At 36.1% G+C, this 14,108-nt stretch overlaps 1 protein-coding gene and 1 long non-coding RNA gene across 28 annotated transcripts in view; one reads left to right on the top strand and one right to left on the bottom strand.

Moving 5' to 3' along the window:
- LOC144314768 (uncharacterized) overlaps positions 1 to 1,920 on the top strand; it is a 34,160-nt gene extending 32,240 nt beyond the window's left edge. Inside the window, exon 4 of one of the 2 annotated variants that reach the window (XR_013380624.1) lies at positions 1,742 to 1,920. This is a non-coding gene — a long non-coding RNA (uncharacterized LOC144314768). Of the gene's footprint in view, positions 1 to 1,724 lie in introns of both variants that reach the window. The other variant, XR_013380623.1, reaches the window with a different exon arrangement.
- Positions 1 to 14,108, bottom strand: part of EIF4G3 (eukaryotic translation initiation factor 4 gamma 3) — a 331,329-nt gene that overhangs the window by 123,291 nt on the left and 193,930 nt on the right. For 13 of the 26 annotated variants that reach the window (XM_077899273.1, XM_077899274.1, XM_077899278.1 and 10 more), the window contains 5 exons: positions 13,602 to 13,622; positions 12,552 to 12,731; positions 11,861 to 11,975; positions 3,360 to 3,457; positions 906 to 1,028 (listed from right to left, as the gene is read on the bottom strand). In XM_077899273.1, the coding sequence (XP_077755399.1) occupies positions 906 to 1,028; positions 3,360 to 3,457; positions 11,861 to 11,975; positions 12,552 to 12,731; positions 13,602 to 13,622 (537 nt within the window). The remainder of the gene's footprint in view (positions 1 to 905; positions 1,029 to 3,359; positions 3,458 to 11,860; positions 11,976 to 12,551; positions 12,732 to 13,601; positions 13,623 to 14,108) is intronic. The other 13 variants (XM_077899276.1, XM_077899277.1, XM_077899279.1 and 10 more) reach the window with 1 other exon arrangement.

The following is a 14,108-nucleotide window of genomic DNA, read 5'->3' as shown; positions in this document are numbered from 1 at the left end:
TGAAATGATATTTAATCATTCCTATTACCTGTCATAAACTGGGCTACAAGTGAGGAAGCAAGCAACCACCTATTCCTTAATAATTTTCATTTTATCTGTTTTATAAACTGAGCTCTCAGTTTAAAGCTTTGAAAATCACTCATCTCCTCTGAATGGTTTATCAAAATTTAAAGTGACCAAGTGATGAAATAAAAATCCTGGCAAATTTGGGGACTTCCAGTCTCTACTGTGGTTTACTAAACTCCAGTTCTTCCTGGAATGTCTTAATTTCTAAAAGCAAGAAAGTGAACTTTTAGAAGATAATAATAACCACATTCTGCAACAGGAACAAAAAGGTGCTTAGCTGACAATATTTCCTAATAACCCATGTAAATAACGAAAGGAGACATCCTCCAATTAAAAAAGATCATTTATGCAGCCTTAAAAGTACGAGGTATAACTAAAACACTAAAACACTCTGAATTACACAGGCATAGGCATTTGTCCCAGACAATACTACTAAATAACAATGTTTAAATTTTTAATCTTAAAGTTTTCACAAATATATTGTACAGCATTTAATCCCTAAGACTCCATATTGAAACATGAAATACTCAATTACTGATGAGGTTTCTATAGGAACTGCAGCTCCTTTTGGTGTTATGCAAATAGTTCATTAGGAAAAGAGTGGCAGTAGCTATGCTCTGAATGTGGAGACAATACATAGAAATATAATGAATACAAATCTAGAAGTTGTAACAATTTGTAATGAGAAAGAACATGTCTGCTTAAATATCATTTAGATATTCAAGGCTATGAGACAACTGATGGATATGAGAAGTACAAAAGTGGCTATAGAAAGAAGAGCCCAGCAGAAGTTAGCAAACAAATATACAGCGTATCCCTCATGACTCACTCTGTCTTACCTGAGGAGGAGTAGGTGTGGAAGTGGGTCTCCCTATGGGTGGAGTAGGATTTCTGCTGCCACCTCCAGACATAATCTCCTCTGTTATGTCTTTCCCTCCCTGGTTAGGATCCCGAATTCTTATCTACAAGGTAAGAATAACATGGCATATTTAGAGACGGGTATCTATGTATATCTATAGACAAATGATGTGTTAACGATATAAACTGGGAAGCCTATCAAATATCAAAGTGATAATCACCACACATGACTTTATTTCTATCACAGAACTGTATGGGGTCATTCAAAGAAATTTAGGACATTATTTCTGACATGAACTAATTAGAATAACAAATGGGACCTAGTTGGCTGAATTTCTAGGTCAAAAAGGCAAAATATTAATGCTTATCTTGTAAGCACTGACAAATTAGTTGATTTTATTTACACTGCTTAACATAAGATTCATAAGTAAAACTGTTTTAGAATATATATTATTCTGTAGAATAAAGTTTTATGGGTCATAAATGGTTCTTTAATAAATGAAAAATGCACATATCCTTGTAATTAGGAATAGGAATTTATGTTGCAGATACCTTACATATGTTAAGAATGTTGACTGCAATAGTAGCTGTTTGAGCAAAGCCATAGAAACAAGTTCAAGGCTGATCAAGGACACAATAATTTAAAAATTATATTGCATCTTTAAAATTAAATATCAGCTAGTAGAAAGAATGAAATAGATCTACATGTACTGATATGGAATGATCATTCAGGTGTATTGGTAGGTAAAAAGATTCAAGATGCAGAACAGTATGTATGGTATTCTTTCAATTTTTTAAAGGCTACCTATGCTTACAGCTGTCAGTGGAAATAGTGCTGCAAAGGAGATGGAGCACCTGGGGGGTCTGACTTTCCATCCTGTGACAGTGCTGAGACAAAGGCCCCTTCTACTATTACTGCCTCCAGAAGGAAACCAAGGTAGCTCTAGCTTCTTTGAAATGTCAAAGCATTTGCTAATAAAACACCTGGATCTGGAAGCTGTTTTGGGCTTTTTTTTTTTTTTTTTTTTTTGGTATATTTTTTTTACTGGAGTTTGATTTGCCAACATATAGTAATAACAACCAGTGCTCATTCCAACAAGTGCCCCCCTCAGCGCCCATCACCCAGTCACCCCATCCCCCTGCCCACCCCCTCTTCCACTACCCCTCACCCCTTGTTCATTTCCCAGAGTTGGGGGTCTCTCATGTTTTGTCACCTTTCTGATTTTACCCACTCATTTTCTTTCCTTTCCTGTTTTGGGAATTCTTAAGTAAGATTTCTAACATCAGCTATTTTTCAGGTACAGAAAGTTGTCTCTACTACAGTTTTAAATATTGCTTTTGTTCTACTTTCTTGTTCAGTAAAATATATTATGCCTTCCATTTTCATCATCTTCTGTAATGATGTTTCTACATTCTGGGTGTTTGTCATATTCAACATCTATTATGCTATCTCCATATTTCTGAAGCATACTTTCTCAACATCAGTGTCCTGACACTGGCATGTCCTGTTTATTTTCTTTTCTTTTTTTCCAAAGTAGCTCTTTTTTTTTTTTTTTAATATAAAAAATGGGACTGGGGAGACAGGTACACATGCAGGGGATGGCAGGGTCCCTCCTGGCCTCAGGCCTCTGTCCCCCCATCCTGCAGAGGGAGAGACGGTCAGAGGAAGAATGTCCTGTTTATTTTAATGTGTGCATAAGAAATTTGTATCTGATAATCAAAGAGCCCATGTTTGGAACTTTATTTTTATTAAATAAGAGCACTTTCAAGGGTACTGATTGCTATCATATCCCTCCTACCTGTCTCATCCTCATGAATCTCATTTTATGCTATGATATACCTCCTAATGGTAAAGAGATTGCAAGCCATTCTTCTGGCAATGTGAATTTTATATTACTGCACTCTAATTTTCTTGGGCCTGCCTTAGTAGACAAAGGCAAAGCCCCTGTAACTTCTTAAAAACAGAATACATTTTCTAAACTCTATTTCTAAAAATAAATCTATTTCACAGGGAGGATTTTTCTTATTGTCCTTAACACTGTGCTGATTTTTCCCCTTTAAGTTCATATTTGTGTGCAGAGCTGATCAGGACTGAAGTTAAAGGACAATAATCAGTAGGTAAAAATAGATCTCAAATTTCTCCCACTTAGTAAGATCTTAGCAGAGTAAACCTCCTAGTTCTAAAGAAGGCATGATGTCATCTAGCATATCTAGCTCAGTGCATGCTGAAAAATGATATTAAGCAAATTGTTTTTTTATAACTTCTACTTATTATGTCCATATAAATTGTCTGGGTCTAGCAATAAGGATATAAACAACAAAAAATGGCAGTCATTTGTGAACTGAGAGGTAATGATTACAACTATGTGTACACTTATTTGACAAGGGGGTGGACATTCTATTTTAAAATAAAAAAATTAATAAATATCTCTTACTGTTTTTTTCTCTCTCTTGGCTGGAGGGGGCTGCTGCTGTGTAGGCACTATGATTGGTGCTGACTGATACACTGGCTGACTTGGGTAAAAAGGCGTTCCTAAAGAATTAGAAAGAAATGAAAAGAAGCATTCAGTTATTTTGTCAACCACTATAAGAATACTATTAGCCCTGTGGCTTTGGACAATAAGTTAATTAAAAAAAGGTAAAAAAGTAACAAAAACATTCCTCTTAATCATCTCTATTTACTAGCTCCCCTCTATTTACTGAAGTGGTCAAGGAATGATTCCCAAACAGTCATAAACAACTTTTTGTTAGCATCCAATATGAAAACAACTAAATAACCACCCCTGCAGACTGCCACCAGAGTCACCTTTCAAAAAAATGAATCGTACTACAGCACTAATCTTAAAAAATCTATTCTGGGGAGCCTGACCATTTCCCATTTCCTGCAATATGATTCTCAAGCAAGGGTCTGTCTTAATGTTGTGTGTGGGTTTGGTCAGAGGCAAGAGAACATATGTGATCATCTTGTGGAGTGGGAGCAATCTGACTCTTCTCCCTACTTACAGAGAACCACTGTCATATCATAGGGAACTACCATTTAGGCTTACCAAATGTCATACTGTTGGAGCAGAAAAAAAGGCTGAGATTAAGCAGTCAAAAAATAAAATCTGATACTAAAAGTCCAGGTTCCAGGGTTCTAACTACATTATGTACCACACTCCCTAGCTCCATACCTTTGCTCTAGCTACAATCTATCTCTACTACTATCCCTTGAGGACACTAGTCTCTTTGACATTGTTCTCACCTTTTGACAATGTTGTCCTTCTATCTGAAATTATTTTCTTCCACCCAGCCCTTGTGTTCTTTTTTTTTTTTTAAGATTTTTTATTTATTTATTCATAGAGATGCAGAGAGAGAGAGAGAGACAGAGACACAGGCAGAGGGAGAAGCAAGCTCCATGCAGATAGCCCGACGTGGGACTCGATCCAGGGTCTCCAGGATCATGCCCTGGGCTGCAGGCAGCGCTATACCGCTGTGCCACTGGGGCTGCCCACCCCTGTATTCTTAATGAATACTTTAACTTTTGAAACTTTGACTATTATCATAATTACTATTAAGCCAGAGTACTTGCAGTAGAGGTGATGAGAAGAAGGGTCAGATACTGGATACATTAAGTAAAACCTACAGATTTGCTGATAGAGTGGATGTGACTATGAGACAGTGTCAAGGAAAACTCTTAAGTGTTTTTTTTTTTGTTGCAGCAAGTGGAAGAATGGAAGTGCTATTTACTGTGCTATTTATTTACTTACTGAGATGAGGAAAACTAGAGGAAGAGTAGAGTTTTAAGGGATAAAAATCAAGAAAGAGTTCAATTTTGGACATGTAAAGTTTGAGTTTCTTACTAGACCTTCAAAGGCAGATAGCAAGTAGGCAGGAAGGGACCCAAGTCTGGAATCAGATAATAGGTATCCATTTTGGAATTAGTAGAGTATGGACAAAATTTAAACCATGAGACTGGGTAACTGAGGAAATCAGTACAAATAGAGAATAAACCCAAGGATGAGATTTTGGGGCACTCTTTGCTGTTCAGAAATTACAGGTATGAAGAAAAAAACCAGCAAAGGAGATAAAAAAGAAAATCAAAGCAGCGGTTGAAGTAAAAAGAATGGTTCAGGAATGGGGAGTGTGCATAACTATGTAAAATGGTGCTGAGAGGTCAACGGAGACTCAGCAAAGTAGAATTCACAGGTAACCCTGACAAAAGTTATGTGCATGGGGGCAGGGAAGTACATCCTAATTAAGGTGGGCTCAACCGTGAATGAGATGGAAATGAAGACAGTTGAGCATAGATAACTCCTTTTCTCAAAATTCTGCTATAAAGGGAAGCAGAAAAATGGTTTTTGTTTTGTTTTTTAAGATGGGAATTAAACTGCATATACCTGTATGCCAAAGGGACTAATCTAGTAAAAAAGAAAAAAAAAATGATAATGCCAGCAACAGAGAAGAGAACAGCTAGAGTAATAGCCATAAATGTGTACGTGATTGGATCCAGTGCACAAGTATAAGATTGGCTTTGGTAGAAGCAGTGACAGTTGAGCTTTGATAACAAGAAGGAAAAACAAAGGTATGAAAATAGTTAACAAGCAAAATCCTTGGTACATTAGTAAACAGTCAAATAATACTGGCTCTATTATGACTCGTCATAATATTAAGACTCGTCATCATCAACATCAAACCATCCCCACCATCCTCACAATAATTTTCAAGTGGTAATTTCCTGGAAGCAGTATGATTTGCAGTATCAGAACCCTGCAAGTCTCAATCAAATTTGGAGATCTAAACAGGGGGCACAGCTAGGATTTCAATGAATTCAATGTAAAAAGAGAAAAACACATTAGCCATGTTTCAAGTAGTACATAAACTATTCTCAAACTCAAGCTTAAATAAGCAATTCTGTACTATCCTATATATCACTAATTCCAAAACTCAGAAAACAATCCTCTAAAATTGGTTTCAAATACTGCCAGGTAAGTAATACAATCTGCTCATCTTGCCATATTCTTTAAACTAAGTGAAATAAGATCCAAAAGGTGAATCAGGGCAGCCAGGGCAGCTCAGCGGTTTAGCGCCGCCTTCAGCCCCGGGCCTGATCCTGATCCTGCCGAGATTCCAAGGAAAAAATATGAAGTCCCACTTCGGGCTTCCTGCACAGAACCTGCTTCTCCCTCTGCCTGTGTCTCTACTGCCACCACCCCCAACCCCACCGTCTCTCATGAATAAATAAAAAATTTTTTTTTTTAAAAAGGTGAATCATCCCACTAAGAAAAAATCAGATTGTTCTAAGGAAACATTTTTCAGTCAATACGACTGGGGTAGAGACTGGCATATAATACACATGCAATAAATACCACCTGAATATACCTGGCAGCATAGGATATCTCAATAATGGGGTTAAACATAATTAGCAAAATATCAAGTCAACTGTGGACCCCAGCAGAGTGAGCCTTCTACCAAATAATGGTTATCTTTTATAAAATATTAATCCAACTTCTTATATAGTCAAAGACATTTAAAAACATTTATTTTGGGATTCCTGGGTGGCTCAGTCAGTTAAGTGTCTAAGGGCCCTGGGAGCAAGCCCTTCTCTCTTTCCCTCTGCCTGCTGACCCTGCTTGTACTCTCTCTCTCTCTCTCCCTGTCAAATAAATAAATAAAATATTTAAAAACTAAAATAAAAACTTTAATTAAAAATGTGAATACTAAAAAAAAATAAAAAAAAAAGTGAATACTTTTGCATACTATTTATCAATTAGGCATGTTACTTAATGACCCTGACCTCATATGAATAGAATGTAGCCAGGTTTATCTAGATCAGGGGTATGTCAACTAAAGCCATAAGGCTAATAAATCCAGTGCAATTTTATAAACAAAGTTTATTAGAATACACCCACATACAGTATTTAGATAAAATCTATTACCTATGGATTCTCTTTCACTAAAATGGCAGAGTTGAATAGATGCAACAGAAACCATATGGCCTGCAAAACCTGTAATATTGCCCTTTATAAAAAATAAGGCTGATCCTTTCTTCCCCGATCCCTGTTCTCAATCAGTGGTTCTCTAAACCTCAGTCTATACAGAATGTGTCAATGATATATGGCAAAATTTATACAATAATAATATTACTATAATAGCACAAATCGAGTGACAACTATAGGCTTGCCAATTTGACATTTTGGAAAGGTCTGTTACTATTTTGAAATTATTTCAGTCTTGTTCCTTTGTTCTTGAAACAGCCTTCCTTTATGAAATGCTATTGATATTAAATAGCAGTTTTCTTTGAAAGTCTTTGTGGCAAAATTTAAAAAATAATAGTCCTATATGTTTCTTCCTTTATTTTACTTTATTTATTTTTTTTTAATTTTGTTTGACCAGGATATTGAAAGATCTGAGAACCAGTGGTCTGGACAACGTTTAGATTTCTTCTCAATGGTAAAGCCCCCAGCACAAATATCAAACAAATGTACTGTAAGATCCTGAAAGGCAAGGAGACTATCTTAACATCTACATTCTACAAAATACCCATCATGTGGTCTTATACATTGCAAGTCTTCTAAAAACCTATCAAAACTGAATTTTTCCATAGAAACAAATATGGGTGGTTAAATATGCAGGTCAGCACATAAAAGCTCATATTTATCCCATGATATCCCATAATAATCATAAGCTCAGTATACAAGCATGTCAACAATCACAGTATTTTTTTTAAAGATTTATTTATTTATTTATTTTAAAGAGAGACAGAGCACAAGCAGGAGGGGCAGAAAGAGAAGGAGACAGAATCTCAAGCAGACCCCGCACTGAGCACAGAGCCCAACAAAGGGCTTAATCTCAGGACCCCAAGATAATTACCTGAACCAAAACCAAGAATCTGTTGTTTAACTGACTGTACCACTGAGGCACCCCAACAATCACAGTATTAACACTCCATGAAAACACAATCAAATTCAACTTTGGATGTTTGAACACTTCCCAACTCCACATACCATGGGGAACAATGGATGAATCCTTCAGCTCTTAGGAGGTGAATAAGGTGCCCAAGCCCCACAAAACTCAGGAAGGGTGGAAAATAAAATGAAAGGGGGAGGTAGAAATCACAAGATAGAGTGAGAAAAAGGGAGAGTGTACTAGTTTGAAGGAAAGGACAACGGGATGCTTTATAACAATGTAAATTCTCAAGCTTTTCTTTTCCTTTCTCAGTATCACTGTCACTACTAACCACACCTCTTTGCTCCCACCAAACACCAATTTTTTACAACTTGGGCCACCACTCCTAGTGTTTGCCTGGAAGTAATGTCAGTCTTCATGAGGTATTTATTTTTCTAATATAATAGGCATCAAAATATTTAAGAAACACTGATGAGAGAAAAACTGAAAAATTGATCAAATACTATTCATTATTTTTTCTCAACACTATAGAAACACCACTAGAATTATACTGCACAAATACAATTTTATGATCTTGGTTATTGAACTTTAGGATAGGTAAAAATATTCTTTGAGAATCACTGTTCAAGATTTAAACTGAACAGAGGAGCAAAATGCTAGTGCCCCAGAGTGAACTGTAAGCTAAGGACAAAGAACTAAGAATTCTGTAAAACAGTCAGTCTAACTTACCAACTCAACCACTAGGGCAGTAAGAAACAAGACTAGGATTTGTTCCTTATCAGTTCAGCTAGAGGAAGGCCCTCTGCCCTAGAGTGGAGGACTGCAGTGCTTTAGAATACAGAACTAGGACTTCATTCCTTATACTTTTTTTTTTTTTTTTACCTGAACCCAAGGTTAGGAAGGAAGAGGAGGGAGAGTAAAGGGGGGACATCAAGATCAGAAGGAAATGAAGAACTAAAGTGGAGGGGTAAGAGAAGACGAGATTCCAAGGAAAAAATATGAAAGTGGTGTTCTTGGCTTCTAGACCATAAGGCCAGAATAGCTGCCCGAAAGTAGTATAGCTGAAGGATCTCACATTGATGGGAACTACTGGATCAAAACTTTTAAGTCTGATAAAAGCATATTAACTACTATACACTTTAAATCTGAAATATCTGCCCAAATAAGGAAAATAGTCTGAATCTCCTATCAATAGAGGACTGGATTATACATTATGATTCATTACTAAAATGGAATACTACGTGGATTGAATTCTGTAGCTGGGCAGCCCGAGTGGCTTAGGGGTTTAGCACCGCCTTCAGCCCAGGGCATGATCCTGGAGACCCCAGATCGAGTCCCACGTCAGGCTCCCTGCATGGAGCCTGCTTCTCCCTCTGCCTGTCTCTCTGCCTGTCTCTCTCTCTCTCTCTGTCTGTCTCTCATGAATAAATAAATAAAATCTTAAAAAAAAAAAAAAAAGAATTCTATAGCTAATGAAATGGGAAGATGTCCAGGAATATACTGTGAGATGGAGGGAAAAACCAAGAAAGTTTTAGAACATTACAAATAGTATGTGCCCATTTTTATTAAAAATTGTTTAAATATAAGTGAAAAATATGTGTTAATCTGTTATATTTTTTCTATAGGAATGGAGAAAGGGAGAAAAACTGGCTATTTCAACTTTTTACATTCTATATTATTTGCATTTTTCTCACTAACTTGGTTATTTTCATAATGAAAAATTAAGATTGCTTTTCTCATCTTAAGGAAACTAGGTAAACTGTTTTAATCTAGATGGCAAACTGCTTACTTGATGGATTTTGGATCTGTGTAAGAATTTTCCTAAGAAGAAAGAATATCTAGCAAAGGAAACAAACATCAACAATATCTGACATACAAGTGCCCCTCAATATCCTGCTTTTTGTGAAAATAAAACAAACACAGTATATGTAATAGAAATAACGCCAAATATGTTATAATGTTGTATATACAAATCAGCAAAATATTGTCCTGCCATTAAACTCATCTATATCGTTTCTATATATACTGCAGTAGTATTAAAGTACAATAAAGAGGGCTGGCACAGATTCCTAACAGAACTTTAAGGACAATATTTTCTGAGTCAAAAAGTCATTTATATAATGTGTAAATAAGAGTAGGATTCAGCGAGGCAACTTTCAAAATTATTTTATATGTAAGAAGATACAACTACATTCCCACTACAACATGGAAATGAAAGAGAAAATGTGATTTTCAAGAGAAAATGTGGATTTCAGTATGTTTACTCTGACAGCTAATCTCATTTACAGTTTTCTATTAGATTAATTCTTGATTATATCAACAGACACTTTTACAATTAAACATAATTTTAATTGGGGGTGACTGGGTGGTTCAGTTGGTTAGGTGTCTTGACTCTTGATTTTGGCTCAGGTCATGATCTCAGGGTCCTGAGATCAAGCCCTTTTTCGGGGTCTGTGCTCAGCGGGGAGTCTGCTTGTCCCTCTCCCTCTGCTCCTCCCCCTGTGCTCTCTCTCTCTCTCAAATAAATAAAATCTTTTTAAAAATTAGAAAATCACTGTAATTGGATTTAAATTTATAGAATAAGTACAAATACAAAAGCACTAAGGTGGCATGAAAACTCCAAGTTCAAACTAAGTTCAAGGGACACACAAGGGACACTTCAACAGTAATGATAATATTCTAAATCAAAGCTGGGTGATGTACATGTATTATTTTACATTAAAACACATATATGTAACATGTTGTTTTGAAAAATCAAGTATTTCCAAGTAAAATAACAAGTTTAGTAAAGCCAGGTTTCATACACACACACACACACACACACACACACACACACACACACTTGAGATATTTAATGGCATAATGAAGTACATCATTTTGCATCTGCAATTTCACAAGCAATTGTGGCCAAAGTGAGAGAAAGGTCTTCCCTTTTCTAGTAGTGGTAAAACCAGATAACACTTTGTCCCTTGGCCTATTTCACCTCAAAACCTAAAGGAAATGTTTGTGAGCTCTTCTAATAGCAATTCTTTCTGCTGTAAAGGTTTTTAACAGAGACACTAAATCTCAAAGTTAGGAAATTGGTTAGTGGACACCTGTTTATCTGTAATAGATTACGTAATAATGAAGTGTAATATGTGGGAGAAGTTTATTGAATAAGTTATTTTTATTACTCTTTAACTTAGTACAGGTTCATAAACAAAGTACAAACATGGCACTTACTTCTCTATATTAAAAACATCTGTGATTTTTCAAGGCATTCTCATTTCACTAATCCTCAAAAACATCCTTTTTTTTTTTAAGATTTTATTTATTTATTCATGAGAGACACAGAGAGAGAGGCAGAGACACAGGCAGAGGGAGAAGCAGGCTCCATGCAGGGAGCCTGATGTGGGACTCGATCCTCGGTCTCCAGGATCAGGCCTTGGGCCGAAGGCGGCACTAAACCACTGAGCCACCTGGGCTGCCCCTCAAAAACATCATATGACAGATTTGTCACAATTTTACAGAAAAGGAATCATAGGGATACTGAGTTATATTCAGTCATCCCACCTCAACAGCCTACAGTTACTATTTCAGGTGACAGGGCAGTAGTGAACAAAACAATGAAATTCCTTGTTTTTGTGGATAGTACATTCTACTAGGAAAACATTAAACATTTTGGTAAATAGTGCTGAATGTTTATACTGTACTATATTTATATAAAAAAATCTGTGCATAAGTGGATCCACACAGTTCAAACCAGTGATGTTCAACAGTTTTATATTTATTCCATCAGCAAAAATCCAGGTAATGATGAGTTGGCTGCAGATTCAGAACCTTGAGACATGGGTTTTTTGCAACAGAATTACCAACTCTTTCAGGAGTCATTCATTAACTAAATATACTCCTGTAATACTCTTTCCTTGTAAGTCACTAAAATGCTTTCCATTTAGAATGTTTGCAACATTTAAAAATCCTTTATAACACTGCCTAAACTGATTGGCCAAACAAGAAAAAGAAATAAACACAACAAACTACCAAATATTGCCCAATATTTCATACATACCATAAGCATTGGGGAAGTCCCCAGGTCCTGGTCCAGGATAAAAAGGCCCGGGTCCTGGAGGTTGAACTGGATACTGTTGTGGGGGCCCGACATAAGGAGGACCACTATGACGGTACTAGAAAAGAGAAGTTAAAGACATTTATAAATAATGTGGTAGTAGCTTACTATTAAAAAAAATAGTTTTGTGTGTGTGTATATATAGAAAAGAATTAACTGAAATAAGGTAAAAACATCTGATTAAATACTTTCAAAAATGCTTGCGATCCAGATGCATAAGGACAAAGAGAAAGAGGTGCATTACGTAAAATCATACAGCAAATCAATGCACAGACAGACATCTTCTCAGTGTAAAATTATTTTAAGGTGATAGTTTTCAATGAAATTGAAAGATATCACAGGAACAGCATAATTACTGAGTCTGTTTTAGAGCAGATGGATATGGGGAAGGATTGGGGTAAAAGCTAAAAGATAAAAATAATTACTCTAACATCTTAGAAAAACTTAAGAGATGTAGAAATATCTCCTTACAATATTTCGGAAAATGACAAAATGGCTAGACTTACAACCAACAAAAAAGTTCACATATCACTAAAAACCAATGCCATCATCCACCATCCCTGCCTCCTCTGATGAGAATTTGGGTTAATCCCCACTCTACTGCTGGACCACACAGACTTGAGAGATACTTTACCTGCGGGATACAGTACTGAGGACCCTGCGGCACTGGGTACGGCATGGGCAGATGGTTAACCATCATGATGTGCTGATTGGCCTGATACACTGCAGTGGGTGTCTGTGCACCAGGACGAATGGAAGGACTGCTGTTCGGGATGGTAGCTCTAGGAGGCTGTATCTGAGGCCTCTGAAAAAACTGAGGAGGGGGGAAATATTTATTTATTTTTTTTACAAAGAGGAATATGTAAATTTTACTATTTTGAGCTTTCTCATTACCAACTTGAATTGGAAATACATTATACATGAAAAGAGACTAAACTGCCTGTGGCTGGGATCACTAAAAATATTGTACGCTAGGCACACTAAATAAAGTTTTGTTCCATGCTGTCACACGTATGAAAACGGTAGGGCAGTCTCACTTTCAAAATGAAGTCTCAGCTAATTTAAATGAAAAATTATATACCATAATTACTATTTTTAAAGTATGTGATAAAATATAACAAAAGGAGTAGCTTATGTCTAATAAAAGTTGTTCTACTGTATAAAAGCACTTATTCTTTCAGTAAGAGTAGGTAGCTTATAAGAACTTATTAAAAATTTAAAACAGCCCCTTAAAAACTACCATTTAAGTAATTTATAAAATATTTCTGGACATAAGGATTTTCATCTCAGTCTATCAGAGTCAAGTTAAATTAAAACTATAAGTAGAGTTGCCACATTCTGATTTGTCACACGATGGGAATGGCCTTCCTTTTTCTAAAACATGGAAAACCCATATTTACTGAACCCAATTTTGCTTTCGTGAATAACAGTATGTAATAAAAGTGGAAAATCTAGATAGACTCAAGAATGGTCTGGAAGGAGCAGAAGTCAAGTTTATCAAATGGCGGCCAGTATCTGATTATTTATGGCTCTCACTGCAGGCTTAAAAGCCTTGAAACAATACACCAAAAGTAAATTCCCACCGTGAATGCACGTATATACATCAGCAAACAGTCAATCTCATTGTAATAATAAGAAGGGAATAGAGTAATAAAAGAGGCCATGCAGAACCAGTAGTTGTTACCTGGATGGGTCTGAATCCTCCCTTCAATTATGAAGCAAGAAAGCAGCAGGAAACAGAAAGAAAGCCAATGGAAAAGCTTATAGATCAGTAGGAAGGGGTAGGACATAGCATGCAGCTCAACAAAAATATCTTTCTATTTAGTAATAATAGGAGAAGAAGGAAGATTAGAAAATCAGAATGACAATTCTCCACTTGAGAATTCAAGGACACATGGAATTGAAGAATTGAATCACACTTAATTGAATATAAATAAACCCAGTGGCAAAAATATTCTTATAGTAGCCACAAGTTATAAAGCTTGAAAGGATATGTCAGATTCCTGTTCTTGGCTACACAGACATCCATTTTGTGAATTGGCATTAGTTTTTTAGCTTCTCTATGATCCACTCTCCATCTTTAATGGAGAAAAGAGTTAATAATCAAAGTGTCATTCATTATTTTAAAGTTTGTAAATGTCCTAAGAAATAACTAAACTTTTGAAAATATATCAGACCCTTCAGGACAGAA

This window comes from Canis aureus, chromosome 5, assembly GCF_053574225.1.
Source record: "Canis aureus isolate CA01 chromosome 5, VMU_Caureus_v.1.0, whole genome shotgun sequence".
In the NCBI taxonomy this organism is placed as follows: domain Eukaryota; kingdom Metazoa; phylum Chordata; class Mammalia; order Carnivora; family Canidae; genus Canis; species Canis aureus.
The sequence above is the reverse complement of the archived record's forward strand: the minus strand, read 5'-3'. Positions and strand labels throughout refer to the sequence as shown.